Genomic DNA, 23,421 nt, shown 5'->3' with positions numbered 1-23,421 from the left:
AGAAGAGTTAAAGAAGGTAGAGGATTTTAAGTACTTGGGGTCAACTGTACAGAGCAATGGAGAGTGTGGAAAAGAGGTGAAGAAGCGTGTCCAGGCAGGCTGGAACGGCTGGAGAAAATGTCAGGTGTGCTGAGTGACAGAAGAATTTCAGCTAAGATGAAAAAGTGTATAAAACAATGCTGAGACCAGCCATGATGTTTGGACCGGAGACAGTGCCGCTGAAGAAAAGACAGGAAGCAGAATTGGATAGGATCAGGAATGAGGATATCAGAGGGACAACTCATCTTAAAGGTTTTGGAGAGAAAGTCAGAGGCCAAACTGAGATTATTTGGACATGTCCAGAGAAGAGTGGACGTTTGTGGATGTTGTCAAAGAGGACATGAAGGTAGCTGGTGTGAGAGAGGAGGATGCACAAAACTGGGTTAGATGGAGTACACTGATTCGTTGTGGAGTAAGAGGAAAAGCCGAAAGGAAAAGAAGACTCTGGGTTCTTCCCACATTCCAAAAACACGCATGCCAGGTTAAGTGAACGATATAGATTGTCCTTTGGTGTGATGTTTCATTGTTATAGGTTGTTTATCTATGTGTTGCCATTGGCAGGCACCAGTTCAGGGTGTACCGAGTCCAAAGACACCTGACATAGGCTCCACTTCAACCCGCAACCATTTTGAGAATAAACGATTTGTAAAATGTCTGGATGGATTTGAAGGTCTGGTTAATATATATATATATATATATATATATATATATATATATATATATATATATATATACAGTAAAGTCTCGTTATATCGATATCGGATATATCGATAGTCCCGGTTATATCGATACTATTTCTATGCACGCACGGAGAAAATTACATGCAAACAGGGTCAGATATATCGATAGTCCCGGTTATATCGATATTTTTTCGGACTCCCTTGAATATCGATATAACGAGACTTTACTGTGTATATATATATATATATATATATATATATATATATATATATATATATATATATATATATATATATATATACAGTAAAGTCTCGTTATATCGATATCGGATATATCGATAGTCCCGGTTATATCGATACTATTTCTATGCACGCACGGAGAAAATTACATGCAAACAGGGTCAGATATATCGATAGTCCCGGTTATATCGATATTTTTTCGGACTCCCTTGAATATCGATATAACGAGACTTTACTGTGTATATATATATATATATATATATATATATATATATATATATATATATATATATATATATATATATATATATATATATATCTGCTTTAAGTTGCAAGTGTGACCATTACAACATTTTCATGGATTTCAATGACATCAGAATCAGAATCAGAATCATCTTTATTACCAAGTATGTAGAACACACAAGGAATTTGTTTCCGGTAGAGCACGCTGCACTAGTATCGTCGTCAAAAAAATCCGCAAGTCCCAGGAAAAGTCGATGCATCCATGACTTTCAGCTAGTCTCTGTTGTCTATGAACCACAATTCTTCCAGTATTTATTGAGTTAACATGTTGTGTATTTGTCAGAAGTCTGTTTGGGAGAATATGCAAAAAGGGCCCTTCCAACATCATCCAATTTTCTACTATTGTTTATGCATAACATGTCAAAATAAGTGTGCGACCTAAGTGTAATGACTTTCTTTTTGGAGTAGATGCAAAAGCAGATAAATGTCAAAAGGAATGCAATTTGGGACCATAGTGAGATAGAAGCATGGCTTATTGTTTAAATAAATGCCAACTTCATTGATTGCCAACTAAACCCAGGAAAAAATGACTGACAGCACAGCATATTAAATTTTGCATGACCTACCAACCTCTGAATAGTTATGTCATGAACTATTAAAGAGACACCCTTAGGCATTTGGGAACCAAATGTCCTGTGTTTGGGCACATTTTGTTTTCCTAAACATGAGTCTTCATGTTCAACAAACGCATTTCTGGGTGTCAAGCTACACCCATACACATTCCAGAGAAACTGAAAAAAAAACGGAGTTCTCAAAATCGCTTCCGTTTGACCAAAAAAAAAGAGCTCGTAAAAGGGAATTGCGCTCATTTCAACCCCAAATTATATTGCAAACCAGATAAAAAGAAATGAAAGACAAAAACTAGAATACTGAAAAAAACTACAAAACTGAAAAATCCATATGTGCAAACTGGAGAATATGGCCCAAACTGAACTATGTTTTAGAGCTGCGTAAATAACCTTATGTTGAAGAAGGAAATTTTGTGCCCACCTCTGCCAAAGTCATTTGAGTGACAAATATTGAGAAATGAGTCTGACCAAGAGATGCTTATTGATTCACATTTATTTCATAGAACAGAAAAAAAAATATTATACAGGACAAATAACACGGCAACATGAGAAAAGATCAAAAATACAGTATTGGGAACATATTTTACAAATGAAGTGAATTTCAAATTCAAAATACGGCATTTAAATATATGGCTGATGTTTGGTGAACTTTTCATACCTCCAAAATATATTTTAGGAGATTTCTAATGAGTCAAGCTTGTCCAACCACTGTCATTATTTTGTCAAATACAGCAAAGCATTGTAAGCACTTTAGACCAGTCGTTAATTTGTAAAAATAACACCAATATGGGTATTGACCAATGCTATAGGATTGTGGGGTAATGGGCAAGTTACCAAAATGTGACATAGAAGGTTCCGGCCCAACCGCAGCGATATGTAATTGCAATACATTGAATACACCATGCGATAAAAGCAGCTTTCCAGGGAAGAACAAATACTAATAATAAACTTGTCAAACACAGACTTTTAATTCTGTCAATAAAGCAATCCAACTTTGTATCACACGTTCATTGGATGTACCATTTTGCTTCACATTTTCTGCAATTCTTGTTAATAATCATTTTAACTATACATATTTCATTTTTTTTTCGTCTCAAAACATATTTGCAGAGAAGGGGCTGACTGAATTAGAGACTGAGACTGAATCAAAGAATTGTACATTGCTGTAAAATAGTATTTGCCCACGTTCTGATATTTGCGTTTTTTTGCATATTTCTCACACATTTTTTTTCATCATCAATGTCACACAGAGATTATCCAAAATAATATAAAATGCATATAAAATGCATTTTATGCATAAATGCATAAAATAAATTGTAAAGTATCTGTTCAATCACAAAGCAACTATGACAAATGACCGTTTTGGGAAAGGTGAGCTCAATTTCACTGGCAAAATTCTAAGCACCACATTTGTTGAATCAAGAAATAAATGTAATCAGTTAGACAAAGGGAAATAAGATACAAGATCAAGAAACAAATGCATCATGCTATTCAATTAATTAAAGAAGAAATTAGAAAGAAATGTTTTTAAATCTATGTGTGTGAAAAAGGTTATTATGCCATTTGCAGGACTTCAGCAAACCACAAATGGACAAAAAAACTGGGAACAGTAGCAAACATTCCCAGGAGTCGTCAACGAGCTAAAAATAATCCAGGTTATTTTGCAAAATAACCTAGAACAACACCCTAGAACAACACCCTAGAACTCAGAGCTCGGCGGGCTCAGTTTGGTTCAGTGTGTTGTAAGAACAACACAAGCCAAAATGTCATTCATGGCATAGTTCCGTGAAAAAACACTGCGGTTTAAAATGAACACTAAGGTTCATCTCACATTTGCCAAAACAGATCTTGATGATACTCAAAATGGGGCTGCTCTGCTACTTCAGGACCAGGATAATTTGCAGGCCAATGAAAAATACCGGCTTGTCTCCCCCTGAATGACTGACAATAAATAAATAAGAGTGTGGACTGGTCAAGTCAAACTTCAGATCTGAATACAATTGAAATTTTGGTGGGAAATATTGTGGGATGATGTTAGATAGTTTTTCATAAAACCCACCAAAATGGTAAAATTGCTTCAACTCTGCCAAGAAGAGGGAATTCCGCCACCGAAACTCTCATGAAACAAATTAATCCCTGTTATTTTTGCAGAGGGTGGCAACACCAATTATGAGGTTTACATAGGTTTGGATTGTTTTGTGCATCCAAATAAATTGCCATTTACAAAGTATATTTTGAATTTCCGTTAGCTGTCCCTGTGTAATATTAAAATTGGCTTAATAAAACTAACTTTTTGTGAGAGTAAAATATGTAGAGAATACAGAAATCATAGAGGCAGATACTTTTCTCTAGCACTATATAATACTGTACAAAGGTCTGTTTTCATAAGGCAGCCTTAAAGGACAACCAACACCATTTTTTGTTTCCTAACTGACATCAGAAAACCTTTTTATAGCATCTAAACTACCCAAAACACGCAGGCTGATATTTTTAGTCGAATGCAAAACACCAATAAAAATGGTTTGAAGTGTCCCAAAACTACTTCAAAATGACCCCGGAAATTGCGAGTTTCAGAAGGTCCGGCCTCCTTGTTCGTGACGTCACTCCAGGACGTCTTTGCCTTGCTCTAGAATCAAAACAGTGGCTTCAGATTCGGAGAAGATGCTTTCTTGTTATTCATTCAGTTATAAATATGATTCAAATAGTTCTGAAGAGGGAAGCATAAATGTTTGCAATCGATTAAAGAAGTAGTTGCGTATCAATTCGAGCCATCAGGACTCCATTGTAGCGTCCCAGAAAATGCACAAGCTGGCGCCCAAGCTCCGTTGGAAATGGGCTGGGAATTTGTGTCAACTCGAATCAAATAGTAGTCTTGGTGCAACACACAATAATTCACTATCGCATTATTTATGTGTTTTCCTTCTACTTTCTTCATCAACATGGATCAACACCAAGTTTTCCGACCCAACAAAGTACCCAAAATGCATTGTGTGTCGCTTTCTCGGTCAGGGGCGTTCCAGACGTGACGTCATATCAGGCTTCGTCATCAACTCGAAAACAAGACTTCCTGAATATTCAGCGTGAGTCTTAAAACGTAAGATATAGCTATATGCCGTGGAATCTTTGTAAAATAGTAGAAGTCATTTGAACTGATTTTACAAATTATGTGAGAGTGACTGTTGTATGTCTTTGTGTGCCCTGCGATTGGCTGGCAACCAATTCAGGGTGTCCCCCGCCTCGTGCCCGAAGACAGCTGAGATAGGCTCCAGCAACCCCCACGACCCTAATGAGGAATAAGCGGTACGGAAAATGAGATGAGATGAGAGCCGTCGGATATCCTTTAATATATTCATTAAACATAAGGATAAGTAGGAAAATACAGCTACAAATATTGGATTGCCACCTTCAGTGGCATAACTTTGTACATTTGAGTTTAAGTTCACTCAGCGTAAACGTTCATGTTTGCTTATTATATGAATAATATATGCATACGTTATTCATAAGGCCAAATACACAAACACAGAGAACTTTGGGGTGGATAAGCAGAGTAATACAAAAGTAGTTGATCACATGCCATGTACTGTACTATACCTTACAAATACAAGTTGAAGATGTTCCACCAAAAGAAAAAGAACATATCATGTCTAGTGTTTGAAGGAATGCCATAAAAATTATTTGAAACATTCAAATATTTCGTTTCCCTAAAGAATATAATTGCCTCATACATTTATGTTTATGAACACAACTTGTGTCAACACTGTCAATGGATTGTGGTGGTTCTGGTGTTGGTCTGGATTTTTTCCCGTTTTTTTACCTTGGAAAAGTCACAGGACCAAACCTAGAAAATCGGGTAGTGTGTTCCTTCTGCAAGAACAAGGGCATTTGGTCTTCAGTTTTAGTCACCAAAAGGTGGGAGTACTGCTTAAAACATCAGCCTTTTTGGATGGCTTCTTAACTCTTACTCCACAAACAAGACTGATTAGACCAGTGCGAGGACATCAAAGATGCAGTCGCAACGAACTTTTTGGATTTGACTTCCTGCTCTTAATACATGATGGAATTTTTTTACAGATTTTAGATTTTGTCATTGACAGATATTTTGACTTTATTAAGTAGATGTCTTTTTAAAATTTCGATAAATTAAATACCTTTCTAGATATTCATGTTACATCCAGTTGAGTTTTTTTTTTTTTTGTGATGGGTGTCAGGAAAATAAATTGTATCCGAATTTAAATGAGACTCCTTTATATCACTGAGGAGGGACGTTTCAATGGAACTGACTTGTAAACAATAAGATACTGGCCGAGTAAAATGGTTTTCTTGGTTCCCATTGATCACCTTCATCTCTTGAGGAGCATTTCCATTATGTGTTGTGTTTTCGCCTGTAGCAGCATTTATAATTGCTCTTGGTTGGTTGGTTTCTTCATTCGGTCGTCCCATATTGGACGATGACGTTTGAGGGTCGCGGACCATAACAAAGCCTACAGGGGTGACTGACAATCTCCGTTGCTTTCCCTCTTGCGGCTTGCAGTGGTACAGCCCACGAAATGCTGAGCGGAACTTTTGAGACATGGCATTGTATATCACTGGGTTGATTGCACTGTTGGAATAAATGCATGTCCGACAAAATAAGAGGAACCAGGCATCCAAATAAGGTGTGGATACAAATGAGTTGATCAAAACTAATGTTCGATAGGGCATCCAGAGCAGAGCGAATAGGATCACCACCACAGCTAACATCTTAGTCACCTGGAGAAAGGAAAAAGAAGAGAGAAGAGAGACCAGGCTACATGAAACATAATGTAACAGTGATTTAGTTAATCACAAGCTTAACGTGTTGCTTTTTATACAATAAACAGGAAAGGCTTATCAAGGAATTCTCAACGGTTTTAACCCTTTCATGGACAGTGGTTATGACAGTGGAACGCTTATCGTGTTAATCAGGTTACGGGGTGCATGGAAGGATTAAACTGCACAGAGGTATGAGCGTATTTTTTAAAGATAAGGCTCAATTAAATATTTCTTAGCAGTCTGCAGTTTATTCTTTAAAAAAAATCAGTGAACGTCTGGTATTTTGTCTGGAAAATTGTCCTGAAGTTGAAGAGAAAGGTCTATGCAGGTTGGCCAGACAGAGAGATAGAGATGGGAAGGGGCTGCAGCAGGTTAGGTCGAGTAAGGATCTACCTGGAAATGAATTGAGAGGTGCCAGTGCTGTGTGGCGTATGATTGGAAATATTACTTTGAGGATAAATTCCGAGTATGTTTTGATGGAGATGTACAGAAAAGGACAGATGGAGCTGCATTTATTTTTGTAGATCTTAAATAATCTTATAGCATGATACCAAGAGAGAAACAGTGGTAATGTGTGGGGAATCATGATTAATTACAGTAAATACACCAATTTATCGCATTATTTTATCCCGTAAATATAAATTTTAATATCTGCCTTTATTGTTTCTGTAGGTGGGTTGCCCTTTTATGTGTTGGCTTTCTGTGTTCAAGTTTTTGAGGGTGGGGAAACAACTGTCAGTCACACCCTGGTCCCGTTGGAGTTGGGCGGGCTTAATAAACAGCAGTGAGCATGTGAGGGTTATCAGCACAATGAATAGAAAATGTACATTACAAATACGCCCTGACGACACAATTAACTTATTCACTTCCAGCTGATGTGCAAAAACGTGTCCACTCTAGTGTCAGGGTTTTTGTCATTTTCATTCTGATGGAGAATAAGAAGTTATCATATTTTAAAGTGTCATGCTTAGCTGGCCAACCAAACAATAGGCCCACAGTCAAGGCGCAGATGGCCACAGCAAATCTGAGTAAAACAGACACAGCCCAGTAAAACTGTCACCTTTATCTGGGAGATCTGGCCTTGGAACTCCCTCACAGGAAGGAGCTCATTAGCCAGGTTACAAATTTATCAGTTCATGGAAGACAACCAATTAAAAGACCATGTTTTATTGCTTACAGCTGTTGGGGCTCACAACGTTGCAGGGGTGTGATATTATAATCAAGAAAACTATGTTTTGCTAATGTATAACTTTAATTTGCATGTACTCTCAATAAATAGCTTGGCAGAGGGACGCAGAATTCAGACGTATATCATGAATGACTGTGTTTCCTGCCGGCAGTAGGGTCAATCCTTCTGGTTCCGAGTCTTTGTCCACAGTGTCCGACTGTCATATCTCTGACACATTCAAATTGCAACACCCACAGAATATTGTGTTTTAGGACTACATAAACATTCATTGCAGTGTAAGAAACCTTATACTGCCATCTTTCACCAGAAAAAAATAATGCCCAAGTTATATGTGTCTGGAGTTATCTAAGCTTCAAATGGGGTCGGCTGTAAAAAAGGCAAATGCTGCCCACTCGTGAGAAGGAAAAAAATTGCCAGAGGTCTGAAAAGCACTTTATCGGCACACTCCTGCAAGACAGACCAAAATTCGAATAAATTTGGGAATGGCGCTCCATCTCATGCTTTTCAGTTCCCGAATAAATTCGGGAAAGGCAGTGAATGAGATCATAAAGGGAGAGTCTTGTGGGCAGGTTGGGACTCCAGATGAGGAACGCTGAAGGACAGATGGTGGTTGACCTCGCTAAGAGAATGGAGATGGCTATTGTGAATACTTTCTTTCAGAAGAGACAGGAACATCGGGTGACCTATAAGAGTGGAGGCAGAAGTACACAGGTAGACTACATTTTGTGTCGGCGGCATCTGAAGGAAATCAGTGACTGCAAAGTAGTGGTTGGTGAGAGTGTAGCCAGACAGCATAGGTTGGTGCCGTGTAGGATGACGCTGGCAGTGAGGAAGATGAAGAAACCAAAGGCTGGAGTGAAGACAAAATGGTGGAAGTTGAAAAAGGAAGAGTGTTGCATGACATTTAGGAAGGAGCTAAGACAAGCACTGGGTGGGCAAGAGGTCCTTCCAGATGACTGGCAAACTACAGCGAACATAATCAGAGACACAGGTCGGAAAGTACTTGGTGTATCGAGTGGAAGAAAAGTAGATAAGGAGACTTGGTGGTGGAATGGGGACGTGCAGGAGTGTATACAGAGAAAGAGGTTAGCAAAGAAGGAGTGGGACACAGAGGACGGACGAGAGTAGACAGCAGTACAAGGAGATGCAGCACGCGGTTAAAGTAAAGGTGGCAAAGGCCAAACCGATGATGACTTGTATGCTCGGCTGGACAGCAAGGAAGGTGAGACTGATCTTTACAGGCTGGCGAGACAGAGAGAAAAAAGATGGTAAGGACCTGCAGCAGGTCCGGGTGATTAAGGATAGAGATGGCAATGTATTAACAGGTGCCAGTAGTGTGATGGCAAGATGGAAAGAGTACTTTGAAGAATTGACGAATGAGGAAAATGAGAAGGAACAAAGAGTAGAAGACGTGACTGTTGTGGACAAAGACGTAGCAAGCATTAGCAAGGATGAAGTGAGGAGGGCGCTGAAGAGGATGAAGGAGGGAAAGGCACTCGGGCCTGATGATTTACCAATCGAGGTATGGAAGTGTCTTGGAGAGGTGTTCCTGACTGGGTTATTCACCAAGATCTTAAATGGTGAACAGATGCCTGAAGAATGGAGACGAAGTGTACTTGTGTCCATTTTTAAGAACAAAGGAGATCTGCAGAGTTGTACTAACTACAGAGGAATAAAGTTGATGAGCCATACAATGAAACTCTGGGAAAGAGTAGTTGAAGCTAGACTAAGAGCAGAAGTGAACATTTGTGAGCAGCAGTATGGCTTCATGCCAAAAAAAAAGAGTACGACAGATGTAGTGTTTGCTTTAAGAATGCTGATAGAGAAGTACAGAGAAGGTCAGAAGGAATTGCATTGTGTATTTGTAGATCAGGAGAAAGCATATGACAGGGTTCCCAGAGAAGAGCTGTGGCATCGCATGAGGAAGTCTGGTGTGACGGAAAAGTATGTCAGAGCAGTGCAAGACATGTATCATGACTGTAAGACAGTTGTGAGGTGTGCTGTCGGCGTGACTGAGGTATTCAAGGTGGAGGTGGGACCCCACCAAGGGGTCAGCTCTGAGCCCCTTCTTGTTTGCTATGGTGATGGACAGACTGACAGACGATGTTAGACAAGAATCTCCTTGGACCATGATGTTCGCAGATGACATTGTGATCTGTAGCGAGAACAGGGAACAGGTGGCGGAGAAACTAGAGATGTGGAGATATGCCCTGGAAAGGAGAGGGATGAAGATCAGTCGCAGCAAGACGGAATATATGTGTGTGAATGAGAGGGATCCAAGTGCAAGAGTGATGCTACAGGGTGAAGAGATAACGAAGGTGGAGGATTTTAAGTACTTGGGGTCACCTGTCCAGAGCAATGGAGAGTGTGGAAAAGAGGTGAAGAAGCGTGTCCAGGCAGGCTGGAGAAAAATGTCAGGTGTGATGTGTGATAGAAGGGTTTCAGCTAGGATAAAAGTAAAGGCGTATAAAACAGTGGTGAGACCAGATATGATGTTTGGACTGGAGACAGTGCCACTGAAGAAAAGACAGAAAGCAGAGCTGGAGGTAACAGAGCTGAAGATGTTGAGGTTTTCTTTGGGAGTGACCACGGTGGATAGGATCAGGAATGAGTACATTAGAGGGACAACTCATATTAGAGGCTTTGCAGAGAAAGTCAGAGAGGCCAGACTGAGATGGTTTGGACATGTCCAGAGGAGAGAGAGTGACTATATCGGAAGGATGCTGAGCCTTGAACTGCCAGGCAGGAGACCGAGAGGAAGACCGAAGAGGAGGTTTATGGATGTGGTCAAAGAGGACATGAAGGTAGCTGGTGTGAGAGAAGAGGATGCACAAGAGGATGGATGGAGGACATTGATTCGCTGTGGCAACCCCTGAAGGGAAAAGCCGAAAGGAAAAGATGTATTATATATTTTGGTCTGCCTTTATAATGTAATAACTACAATGAAAATAAGGGTTTTCTCAGTAATTTTTAGATGAGATTAAAAGTACATCAATTGGGTATTTTGTCCACATTTAGTAATTCTAAATGAAATCCTGGAATGTGTAGAAAGGTACCACTGAGCTCATTGAGAGAAGTGGGTGGAGGACTTCAAATACTTGAGATCAACAATCCACAACAATGGGAAGTGATGGAGGGAAAAAGAATCCAAGCAGGTTAGAAGATGTCATATGTGTTGTGTAATAGAATCATCTCTGCGCTTGGATGAAGGGAAAGGTTTATAATTCAGTGGTGGTGCTGGCAATGATGTACGACTTCGTGACACTGGCCTTGAAGCGGCATGAGAGAGCAGAGTTTGAGGTGGCGGAAATGAAAATGTTGAGATTCATTCACCAGGAGTTATAACCGGCATTAGAAATTGGCTTATAGATGGACAGCCAAGGTTGGAGGTAATGGAGACGAAGTTGCCAAGGCCAAACTGAGTTGGCGTGAACACATTCAAGGGGTATTATTAAATACGTTATATTGGTAGCAGGGTGATGAGGGTGAAGCTGCCGAGCGAGAAAGCTACAGGAAGACTTATGAGAAGATTGATTGCGGTAGCCAGGGAAGACATGGGGACAGTTAGTGATAGAGAAGCGAATGCAGAAGATAGGCTTTGATGGAAAAGGGGGGCATACAATGGCAACACTAAAAGGGATGGAAGAACATGTAAATAAAATCAAGAATAAATCTCTCACAAAATGTCTTGTGCTACAATACGTCTGTGTAAGCTCTCAGTCGTACAGGAGTGGTCCATCGATGAGAAGGTTTCTTCAGCCGTCATTTGTACTTTTTTGAAGATGTCGGACGTTTCGCCTCCTATCCAAGAAGCTTCGTCAGCGAACTAAAGTCTTACTGGTTGTATCGGCCCTATTTATATATCCCTAGTGTCCAGACATGGCGGCGCTGTATCCGGCGCCGCCACTTGTGCTACAATGTTTTGTCTCAATAACAGATAGTGGTGTTTGTTCAATGGTCATTCTGCATATCAGGTTCCACAAGTATTCACCTACTCTCATTCATTTACTGTGTACATGCGTGCGTGTGTATACATCATGTGTTGGCTTACCCCCTCCCAATACCGAGCCACCACCACACAGTGACCATGGTAACAGCTCAGATATGTCTGAACATCACAGTGCCAAAGGGTTGGGGGGCTGTCTGTAAGCCTCTCGTGATTAGTGTTACAAGTCTCCACTAACACTGCACACCTTTAACTTCCAACCCATCTTGGTCTCAGTGCTCTCACTGTCATTGTTTATTTTGTAATTATTTTTTATGCAGTCTGTAGTTTCACCAAGAGGTAAAGAACAAGAATCCCAGCAGCCTACCTCTCACTATTTTTGCGAAGACGAGGTATGACATAAGTGTGTTTTGAGATAATGTTCCATGTCCAGGCTGGGTGGTAAGCCATCTGCAGCTGCCTTTACAGGTAGATGAAGATACACAAATTGTGAAGGCAAAGCAAAACGTTAGATTGAAAAGGAGGGGAGGGGTTAAGCTTTCGAATGGTGTCGTTATGAGCAAACCAGAGTTGGACACTATTGGATAATACTACTTGCGTCCAAAATAACAACATGATGTGAAAAATCCCACTGCAGGGATTGGTAGAACTCTCTCTCTGTCTTCTGAATAAAAAAAAATACAATGGATTGAGCCTCGTGTGCTCTCAAAATGCCACAAGCAGCAATGGGCCAATAACTTCTTATTCATCATAAGATCATAGCCATGGGGGAAAAATAAGATTAAAACTGTTCAGGAAACTGACATCACACTTTTAATCTCCGCTCAGAAAATTGTGATTCTTCCGTGTGCTAAAGTTTATCAATATCCTATCAGATTAAGCGGACCTATCAAATGATGACAGGAGGAAAAAAAGACTGTGAAGTGTCTTTTGAAGAACAGAAAGGAAAAAATGATCAGTGGTATTAACACTTTTTTATAAATCCCAAATCATATTATGCAAATCTTCTGTTCGACGACATCGGCTCTTGACTAAGTGAGATTATTATCTTTGAAAACTCAGACCTTGAGCTCATACAGATGCAGCGACTTAGAATACAAGCATGATGAAAAGCCATTTCCTTGGGAAGGTAAGGCTTTGAAAGCATGAACTACTGGGTTCTCAAGCAGTGCGAAGCTTGGATCAAACTGCCGTTGACATCGAGGCATGTGAAGTCATTGTAACGCAGTGATACATGGTGAAAAAATAAAAACCTCACAATAGTAACAGTAATTTGAAACGGATAAAAGTAACAATTAAAAACATGTATGTATTTGTGACTTGAAAATTAATCTGGCGTGGAAATGAAGACAATTTGCCCTTGGTTAGTTGCACAACCTTTAAGGCAATGCCATTCTCGTAACATTCAGTGAGTCTTGTGTGTACGGGTGATGGGCCTTTGATCGACTCCTTGTGAGCAAATTGTTTCACTTCACGAAAATGATACCCAATCTTCTTTCCTGTACAAAACAGGTGATAGTACCACAGTGGAAAATGTATTAGAAGTAAGCATGTGCTTGTATTATAGTGATTCCTCAGTTTCCGAACGTATTTGGATCCCGGAAAGTGTAAGGCAAAAAAAATCGTCTGCCAAACATTTATTTCCCATAAAACATTAAAAATGAGAATAATCTGTTCCCGGGTCCCCATCAAACATAATTTTCTAACAAATAAGCTGGAAAACTACACAAAATATGCCTTATTTTATGTATGTAAAATGTGCTATTGGATTGTAATTAAAGAAATGAACTGTACTTACTATATAATAAAGTCGTTTTATTTACCTTTGTTATGGTCATTGATGTAGTTGCCTCTTGATATCACTCACTCACACGGTCCTCTGCTAGCTGCTTTTCGTTAATCCAAATCAACAGAAGTTTTTCAACCTCGTCTATTGCCTGAGACCTTTGCTTAGATAGCACAGAAACACCCTTAGCATCACGTAGCAATGGTCAACTTAGCATACTGGTACTGGGAGGCTTAGTCACACAAATGCATACCTCGTTCGTGTTTTTTGATAATCTCCTTCTGCTCGACCGTAATTTTCTTTTGTGTCCTCTTCGGTTTAACGCGAGTCTGTGGTGCGGTCTTTTTGGTCCCATAATAGCAAAAGTACTCTACTTGATAAAAAACCACATCTGCACTCAAAGAAAGTTGGTGTGTAAAACTAGTCCGCCAGCCACCGTGGCGCTGTTCGACCGTGTGGTTTGGTGTTCATTTGTCGAAAACTAGTCTGCCAGTCGCCACGGTGACTGACTGGCAGGCTGTGTGGTTTGGTTCTTGCGAATTTAATGTTCATAGTGAAAAACGTTTGTGAGCTAAAGCATTCGGAAGCCGGGGTATCACTGTACTTTTTATTAGTGCTTGTAAACAAATGAGTGAAAAGAAAACACTGGCAATTTCATGTTTTGAGGTCAGCATATAACAAAAAAAGGGAGTTCGGCGTACAACTACTTTTGGATAGGGTGTATATTTTAAATGTAAAATAATTATTGATATTAAAAAAGGTTATATGTATTTGTGTCATCATGAACAAATTACCAATGGTGTTTTTTAGGAGGAACGGTGTTTGACATCTTGGTTGTTCTACTGAATTGTCAACATATCATTATTGGATTGGATTGGATTTGCCTTTATTAGTCTCACAGTGGAGAAATTTACATTTCACAGCAGCAAAGTTATGAAAGAAATGAAAGTAGAAAAGCAAAACACAGGAGCTGCTGGAAAGGCAGCCACTCTCGCGGCGCCGTCTTGAAGTCAAAAGAACAAAAAAAAAAAAACTAAATAACAAATAACATGACAACACAAAGACACTGAGAGACATTCATTCTTAAGCACTTTCTGTACCCTCTTTGTTACATAAAGCAGTTCCAGATGAAAGAGGAGAGGATCAAAGCGTATCTTCATCAGTGGATCAGGGACATCATGGTGGAATGTGCACGTCGACTACAAGCTAAATGTTGAAAGCAAACACGCAGCTGTAGCATCCATTGACGAAAAGAGATTGTCTCACATCTCCTGTCCCACATAAATCAGCTTCAATTCCATCCCGCGACAGTTCCATATACGCATCGGCGCTCTGCGCTGACGCTCCTTCCTTCTTATCGCGGGTTCCTCAAGCCATTTATCCATCCAGCCGCAGACTGTCCAACAGCACCGACCTTCCACTGAACAAAGCGGGGCTGTGAGGATGCTGCCCATTACAGACGCAAAAAAGCACAATGTCCCCTGTGGTGTCCAGCGATGACAGTCGAATGGCAGCGACATTCCTCCCATTCAAACACAGTACTGGCATATCCATGCTGCCGAAAAGGCGCAACCGCTCAGCACAGTCTCCTCTTTGATGAATCTATTTAATCCACTTAATTCCCACATACAGACAGAAACTCAAATCAGACAGTTAAAAAATGGACTGGTGAAGCAAAGTTAGCGCGACAAGAATGCTTAGACTGCACTGATTGGAGCGTCTTTGAAACTTCAACGGGCACATTGGATGAATACACAGACACTGTAACATCATACATTAGTTTCTGTGAGGACATGTGTGTACCAACAAAGTCCTTCCGCTCATTCAACAACAACAAGCCATGGTTCACTCCCAAACTCAGGCAGCTTAGGAAAGAGAAAGAGTCCGCATTTAGAAGCAGCGATCGAGCGCTTTACAAACTCGCCCGAAACAGATTGACAAAGGAAATTAACATCACAAAGAAGAGTTACAGTAAAGTCTCGTTATATCGATATCGGATATATCGATAGTCCCGGTTATATCGATACTATTTCTATGCACGCACGGAGAAAATTACATGCAAACAGGGTCGGATATATCGATAGTCCCGGTTATATCGATATTTTTTCGGACTCCCTTGAATATCGATATAACAAGACTTTACTGTATGTCTGTGTAAGCTCTCAGTCGTACAGGAGTGGTCCATCGATGAGAAGGTTTCTTCAGCCGTCATCTGTACAAAAGTGAAGGTTTCGGACGTTTCGCCTCCTATCCAAGAGGCTTCGTCAGCGAACTAAAGTCTGCCTGGTCGTATCGGCCCCATTTATATATCCCTAGGGATATCTTTTATATACCATTTATATATCTTTTATATACCATTTATATTCACACGAATCTTCAACAGATCCCTGGAGCAGTGTGAAGTCCCATCCTGCTTCAAACAGTCTATTATCGTCCCAGTTCCAAAGAAACCAGCACCCTCGCGATTGAACGACTACAGACCTGTTGCTCTGACGTCTGTGGTCATGAAGTCCTTCGAACGCCTCGTGCTGAACCACCTAAAGAACATCACCGGACCTCTTCAGTTTGCCTACCGGGCAAACGGGTCTGTGGAGGATGCAGTCAACATCGGACTGCACCACATCCTCGAACACCTCGACAACACAGGAACCTACGCAAGGATCCTGTTTGTGGACTACAGCTCTGCGTTCAATACCATCATCCCAGAACTCCTCATCCCCAAACTTCTCCAGCTTGGAGTGTCCTCTACGATCTGCCAGTGGGTCCTCAGCTTCCTGACAGGACGGACACAACAGGTCAGACTGGGGAAAATATCTTCCTCAACACGAACCACGAGCACTGGAGCCCGCAGGGATGTGTCCTCTCTCCATTGCTCTTCTCTCTCTACACAAACGACTGCACCTCAACGCACCCAGCTGTCAAATTCATAAAGTTCGCAGACAACATCACGGTCATCGGTCTCATCAAAGACGGCGACGAGTCTGCGTACCGACAACAAGTGGAGCAGCTGGAGCTCTGGTGCAGCCGTCACAACCTCGAGCTGAACACGCTCAAGACAGTAGAGATAATTGTGGACTTCAGGAAACATCCATCACCACAGCTACCCCTCACACTATCCAATTGCCTGGTGTCAACCGTTGAGACCTTCAAGTTCCCGGGAATCACAGTCTCCCAGGACATGAAGTGGGAGGTCAACACCAACTCTATCCTAAAAAAGGCCCAACAGAGAATGTACTTCCTGAGACTGCTAAAGAAGCCCCGCCTGCCACAGGAGGTGCTGCAACATTTCTACACGGCTGTCATCGAATCCATCCTGTGTTCTTCCATCACTGTTTGGTTCGGGCCGACACAAAAATGGACAAAATCTGACTTCAACGGACAGTTAGGACGGCGGAAAAAAATATTGGCACCGCCCTACCCACTCTCGAGGACTTGCACACTGCAAGACTCCAAACTAGGGTGCGGAAAATCATACTGGACCCTCCGCACCCTGCCCACCACCTTTTCCAGCTATTCCCCTCAGGCAGGCGCTACCGATCCATGCGTGTTAGGGTAATTCGCCATACAAACATCTCTAAACATCGCTCTGTAATCTTTGTTTACATTTTGAACTTCCTCGTATGTCATATCCTGCCTTCCTTTACATGATGTCGCATTTTTATTACGTCACATCCTGTCGCGTCATTACTATGTGCCGCATAAATACTCCTGCAGCCCGTTCATCTCTCTCTCGCCATGCGCTCCCTCCTCCGCGACACTACAATGCCCGTGCTCTCCAAATTAAATCAACTTTCTGTTCAAGTCCTGGCTCCCTGATGATTTAACCATCGATCTCCATCAACACCCGTCAAAGCAATGAACCAAGGGCGAACGATAAAAAATAACCCAACATTCTGGTGCCAAGAAACCCGCGCCGGTTGGGTCCGAAGCGCTTGAGGGGTGCGTGATGGGAGCGCCTCTTCATTCTGACCTGACCACACGGTTGAGTTTCACGGGTGAGTGCCGCTAGCATGCTGCTATGTTGGGTGAACGAATGTGGAATCCTTTGTGGCCAGAAGGATTTCTTTGCGCGTAATCCACGTATCGAGGCTAACGCGACTCTATTGGAAGATATCGTCCGATTATAGCCCATGTTCAAACTATGGGTTCTATTTCTGATGATCGGGCCAAGGCGGGTCCCCATTTGAGTCGAGCCTGGAGGTGTATTAAATATATACGCGACAAATCGATCCTAATATTTATCGAGATGTCTGGTTTACCGCGCCCTGGCTGCCGTACTGTAAGACCAGAATAATTCTAATTATAATATTCACAAGGGGTGAATTTTTGGAATTCACTGTGCACGAGGGCCGTGAGATGAAATTGGGGAATTGAGATATTTCACTCCGGACATTTTTTGTTTTAAATAGCTGCAGCTATAATGGAGGTCGACAAGAGACAGAAGCTCTTAGCTTTTGGTGGTCGTCTGCTTGTATCCACAAGAGCGACGAGGGTCCGTTCCCTCGGCGAGGCCTGCTTGTTGACGCGATATTGTGGATTGCCGTAATTTAATTTAATTCACCAACACTAGCACATGGTCAACAATGCTAGCCATTGCTACGGGGTTTCCCAGGGAGTTTCATTGTCCAGGGGGCAGAGGGTGGTCGGCTGGAGGAGGGGGGCGTTAGGGGGAGCAGTCCTTGTGTGTGTGTTCTTGTCTTCCCTTTTCGTGTTTTGTCTTTCGTCTTTTTGTGCATGCATTGTGTGTTTTTATGTATTGTTGTGTATGTGCGCGCGTTGTGTAAACTTCTAAGAAAACCAAAGAATGCGGATAGACCACCTCCCCATTCTTCTTTCTGTACCCGTAAGAGGGGGATGGGGGGTGAATTCACAACCACATTCTGAGATCGGCAAATTGATTCATTCGCGAACAAGTTAATAAACGAAAATAAAATTAATAAAGGGCTGCGTTGACATACACAAACATGTGTATAAAAGACATTCTTCCTGCCGAATTTGATTCTGCCGCGAGGCCTCTCTTCTCCACAGAACCGAGGCGCCCTTGTCATCACAAGAGGACTCGACCGGGTGCCATGGAGTGGGCTGTCCTGTCTCATCGGGAGACCTGTTCAACCATGCAGCGAGGAGACTTTCGTCTCCGCTCGACGTCCTCATGAATGACATAACACTGTTTCTTTTTCCATAGCTTATTGATGAATGCCGTCTACTTGAAACAAAAAACTGAATTAAATAATTAATTAGACTGAGTGAGCAAATAAATGAAGACAGCGGACAAATGAATAGACATAAGCCGAACTACAGTGAATTTGTAAAATTATCAGCGTTGAAATTGTGCCACATTGTTCTCAAGAGCGATTTGAACATTGGCCATTTGCGTTTTGGAGTTATTTATGACTGCTGGGATCTGGCCTGCTGTGTCTCAAAAACTGGGGGATGGTGTTTAAGCAGTGAGACCATTGCATTCCTTAGGATAACGATCATGTATGTTTTTGCTCAAGTTTTTCCTCTATCACGGTTCAATTGAGGAAATAAGGATGTTTATCTCAAATTGAACTGAAATCAGCAAGATAGATGGTGCTAGATTCAATGATAAATGATTATGATTAATTCACTCTTTTGAAGCTGCATGACCTTTTCCATGTAAGACAAATCATTTTGAAATCCTGATGTGGGCAAATGCGAAATGAAATGGAAATTGTATAAAATGACAGAATCAAAGAGTGACTTTATAAAATTATGAGTTTAGTTTGTCAAACAGAGCTGAACCATGTTCTGTACACAGCTTGTTCAAGCCATTTGAAACAAGCCAGAGTTATTTACGATGCCTCTTATCAAGGGTTTTTGTCAGCACAGAGCTTCAAAGAGGGGTTTAAAAGACCCAGAGAAAATTCGGAGGCCCTGCTGGCTCGTAAACGACGGTTCAATTGGAAAAAGTAAATAAAATGGTCAGTAAATTGGGCTGAATAACAGGAACATTTATCTTGAATTGGATGGAATTGGCAAGGTAAATGTAACTAAATTTGCTGGTGATTAAGTCCTTACAGAGATTCACCAGTTGAGATTATTGGACATTTCATAGAAGGAAAGTTATAGATTTATTAAGATAATGATTGTGACCTGATCATTACACTGGTTTTGACCTGACAATTGTCATCCCCTGAAATCAAAGAGCAGATGATTTGATTCATAAAAACGATAAATTGAATTTGATCGGATGCACCTTTATTAGTTTCTGAGCAGAGAAATTAATTTCAAAAGGAAAAGATGGAGTTGCAAAATTTGATGACTGAACCTTTTTCATTATGCTTTTTGTGCAGATGATGTGTAAAGCAACAATTCGCAAACAGAGCTGGGATGATGGTTGAGAAATTGTTCCATTTGCAGGATGAATTGATGAACTGTGGGGTGCACAAGCCATTTGCATCCACCCATCCTGTGATTTTCATCCGGAGTATCATCCGAACCGAATTTGCATTCTTGGTGTTTTTGGAAACAAAGTTTAATCTCTGCTCAAATTGTCATAGGAGACCCAACAAAGGAGAGGCCGCAATGGCTGGTGGGATGCACCTGCAGAACTAGAGTTGGCACACCCACCTGATGATTTGGGATCAATGACAAAGTCCATATTGAGAATAGTTTGTTTTCCAAAAGCGTAATGTGTGGCATTTATTGTAATGCATGACAGTTTTTATTGCACATATTTCTCATCCAACCATCTAGTGAGCAACGAATTGTTACAATTAGGCTTGATTGCATTGAAAGTATTCAATGTTGGAGATGCAATGGAGGAAATCCAACGTTTATTAAGACAGCATGCAGATGCTAATTTATCTTCTGGCTGCCTTTGCGTACAGTGATGACATTTGTCAGTTCAAAAGTAGTTTATAGTTACGACTAAAAGTGCAGGATAACCTGTCAAGATTGATTTGATTGTGAATTATTATCATTATTATTATTATGAATTGGATGCAGTGCACATTGGAGTAATTGACTGCAGTGCACATTAAAGGAATTTCTCGCCGGTAAGAATGAAATTGGCAAATGAGTTGAGTGGGCACCGATGTCAGCCAGAGATTCAGGCGAAATCAGATATATTGTGTAGGGCTTCCACGCTAACCAGCTTCTTTCAGAATTGAGAGAAAGAGATCCTTCAGAAGGGGAGGACCCCTGCGGAATCCGTGCCAGGGTGGCCGCAGATGAAGCTGGGTTGTGCGAATGGATGTCCTACGCAGAAGCGAAACTGACTGTCAACTGGTGCCCTCCAACTGAATGACAAAAGGCGAGTACGAGATGACCATTTACACAGATCGCCATAATGTTGACGACCATGTCAACTTGTGCAAATTGTAGAAGGCTGTCCTCCACCCATACAATTTGGTGACATGCAAATGTCCACCAAAAACACATTTTTTGCAGAGATGATTTGCTTGGGTGCCAGAAAAGGAGTAACAGCAGAAGAAGCTGTGCTCAATGTACAAAAATTCCGTGGTACACGCTACATGAATTAGTTCTCATGCAGGTGTTGAGAGACATGCCAAAATTTGGACTCCAAATTTTTTACCAATGATTGACAAGCATTTTTATGCAAATTGATGTCTGTGTAAGCTCTCAGTCGTACAGGAGTGGTCCATCGATGAGAAAGTTTCTTCAGCCGTCATCTGTACAAATTTGAAGGTTTCGGACGTTTCGCCTCCTATCCAAGAGGCTTCGTCAGCGAACTAGGGTTTGACTGGTCGTATTGATGATCTGTGCAATGTCCAAGAGGGATCGTGTTCCGCGCAAACACGTTCCCAATTGGCAAATTGAGACTTTTCATGTCTCAACAGGGGGGAATGGCAATAGCCTAGATCATCATTGCCAAAATTTTCACTTTTGGTGTTGAGTGATGTTAGCTGCGATATCATTCCCACAAGAAAGTGGTGCCCTCCAGAAATGCAGACTCACTAACAACTAACATACACTAACCAACTAAAATCTAACAATAACAATGTCTGCCATTTCTGTGAGAGAATGCATTATAGAGCCTAAACGATGAGACAGATTTTGATAGGGAAAGAAACACCAAGAAAGGGTGCTGTGCAGAATGAAACCATCCCTTTGGCATGTGACCTGGCACAAGTCTTCTTTTAGTCTCCACAGGACAGAGATGCGGTATGAAGAAGATGACGTGGGCCACGCCAAAGTGGGATGGACCGGTTGCGGAGCTGCTAGCCGTTCGTCAAGAAGATTCCCGATGCACAACTGAAGCCGAAGATCACACACCTTTTCCCATTCACCAGCTCGTCTGTACCACACCCTGGGGCCTGCTTGCGACAAATGCTACAAACAATTTTGTTCCTACTCGTCATCCTGGTGATCACCATCCAGGATCCCATGAAGATTTGACTATTGTAGCTAGAGAATGACATGACTTTGATTTGAGAATGTTTCCATTATGATTTTCTTTTCTGTTCACCTCGACCGATGTTAAAAATGTTCGTCAGGGGGGAGATGTTAGGGTAATTCGCCATACAAACATCTCTAAACATCGCTCTGTAATCTTTGTTTACATTTTGAACTTCCTCGTATGTCATATCCTGCCTTCCTTTACACGATGTCGCATTTTTATTACGTCACATCCTGTCGCGTCATTACTATGTGCCGCATAAATACTCCTGCAGCCCGTTCATCTCTCTCTCGCCATGCGCTCCCTCCTTCGCGACACTACAATGCCCGTGCTCTCCAAATTAAATCAACTTTCTGTTCAAGTCCTGGCTCCCTGATGATTTAACTATGGATCTCCATCAACACCCGTCAAAGCAATGAACCAAGGGCGAACGATAAAAAATAACCCAACAATGCGTACCAAATCCACCAGACATTTAAACAGCTTCTTCCCCCAAGCCATTAACTCTTTGAACAGTAGCCCAAATAGAATTGTATAGTGCCTCTTTGCAATTTTTTTGCTGATGATACTAGTGCAGCGTGTTCGACCGGAAACAAATTCCTTGTGTGTTCTACATACTTGGCAATAAAGATGATTCTGATTCTGATTCTGATTCTGACACTTACAAAACCTATAACGAACCTGTCCTGGTGTTGTTTGAGATGCTTGACAAGTCTTGGTATCTCACCAACAGGACTTGTTACTGACTTGTTACTATTCGACTTGTTACTATTTGCAGCACGATTAGCAAAGTTGAACTGAGGAGAATTACCGCTCTCCCAAAATCTTATTATTACCATGTTGTACGACAGGAACGAGTGCATGCCTTAACATGACAAGAATGCTTGACAGCGCCTACAGAATAACAGCGAAGACAGTAAACCCATCAATTATTGTTTCCACTAAAATGTGTGATCAAGCATGTTTCTTTAATGAATTAAGAACATTGACTCACACATGTGCAGGCCTACAACGCATGTGCTCTGCAGCAGTAATTCCATGTAAAAAACCATCGATCCATCATGGGAACCTCTTATCCTCACATGAGTCGCGGGCTTGCTGGATCCTGACATTGATTGTACATAAGACGTTTTCCATATTTTGAGTCGTCACATTTACTGGTGGCATCCAAGAGTGCGTTCAACTTGTTTCTTATGGGAATAAAAATTTAGGCAGGGTATTCAATTTTTTCAATGCTTGAAAATACAAATTTGATTCGTCCTGTGTGCATGCAGGCTCTTCGCTATTCTATTTATTACCATGAATACATAACCCCTACAGTAAAGACCTAATTGAATGGGACGATAAGAATTAAAAAGGTTTTACCACATTTTTGGGTTCTTTTCCATGGACGTTTTGCTGCCCTTTCTGGCATACTACCTTGGAGCAATATAATTCAGTCAGTCAGTATTGTAACAAAGGAGATGTGCAGAGTTGTACTAACTCAGAGGAA

The 23,421-nt window shown here is 41.3% G+C and overlaps 1 protein-coding gene across 4 annotated transcripts in view; it reads right to left on the bottom strand.

Moving 5' to 3' along the window:
• Window positions 1-2,290: 2,290 nt before the first annotated feature.
• Window positions 2,291-23,421, bottom strand: part of trhr2 (thyrotropin releasing hormone receptor 2) — a 44,548-nt gene continuing 23,417 nt past the window's right edge. For 3 of the 4 annotated variants that reach the window (XM_088997551.1, XM_088997550.1, XM_088997552.1), the window contains one exon: window positions 2,292-6,580. In XM_088997551.1, the coding sequence (XP_088853677.1) occupies window positions 5,984-6,580 (597 nt within the window). In that variant the 3' untranslated portion in view covers window positions 2,292-5,983. Of the gene's footprint in view, window positions 6,581-23,421 lie in introns of all 4 variants that reach the window. The other variant, XM_088997548.1, reaches the window with a different exon arrangement.

Source organism: Hippocampus bargibanti, linkage group LG05 (assembly GCF_051943395.1).
Source record: "Hippocampus bargibanti isolate YZ-2025 linkage group LG05, ASM5194339v1, whole genome shotgun sequence".
Classification (NCBI taxonomy): Eukaryota; Metazoa; Chordata; class Actinopteri; order Syngnathiformes; family Syngnathidae; genus Hippocampus; species Hippocampus bargibanti.
This window is presented reverse-complemented; position numbering and strand designations above follow the sequence as displayed.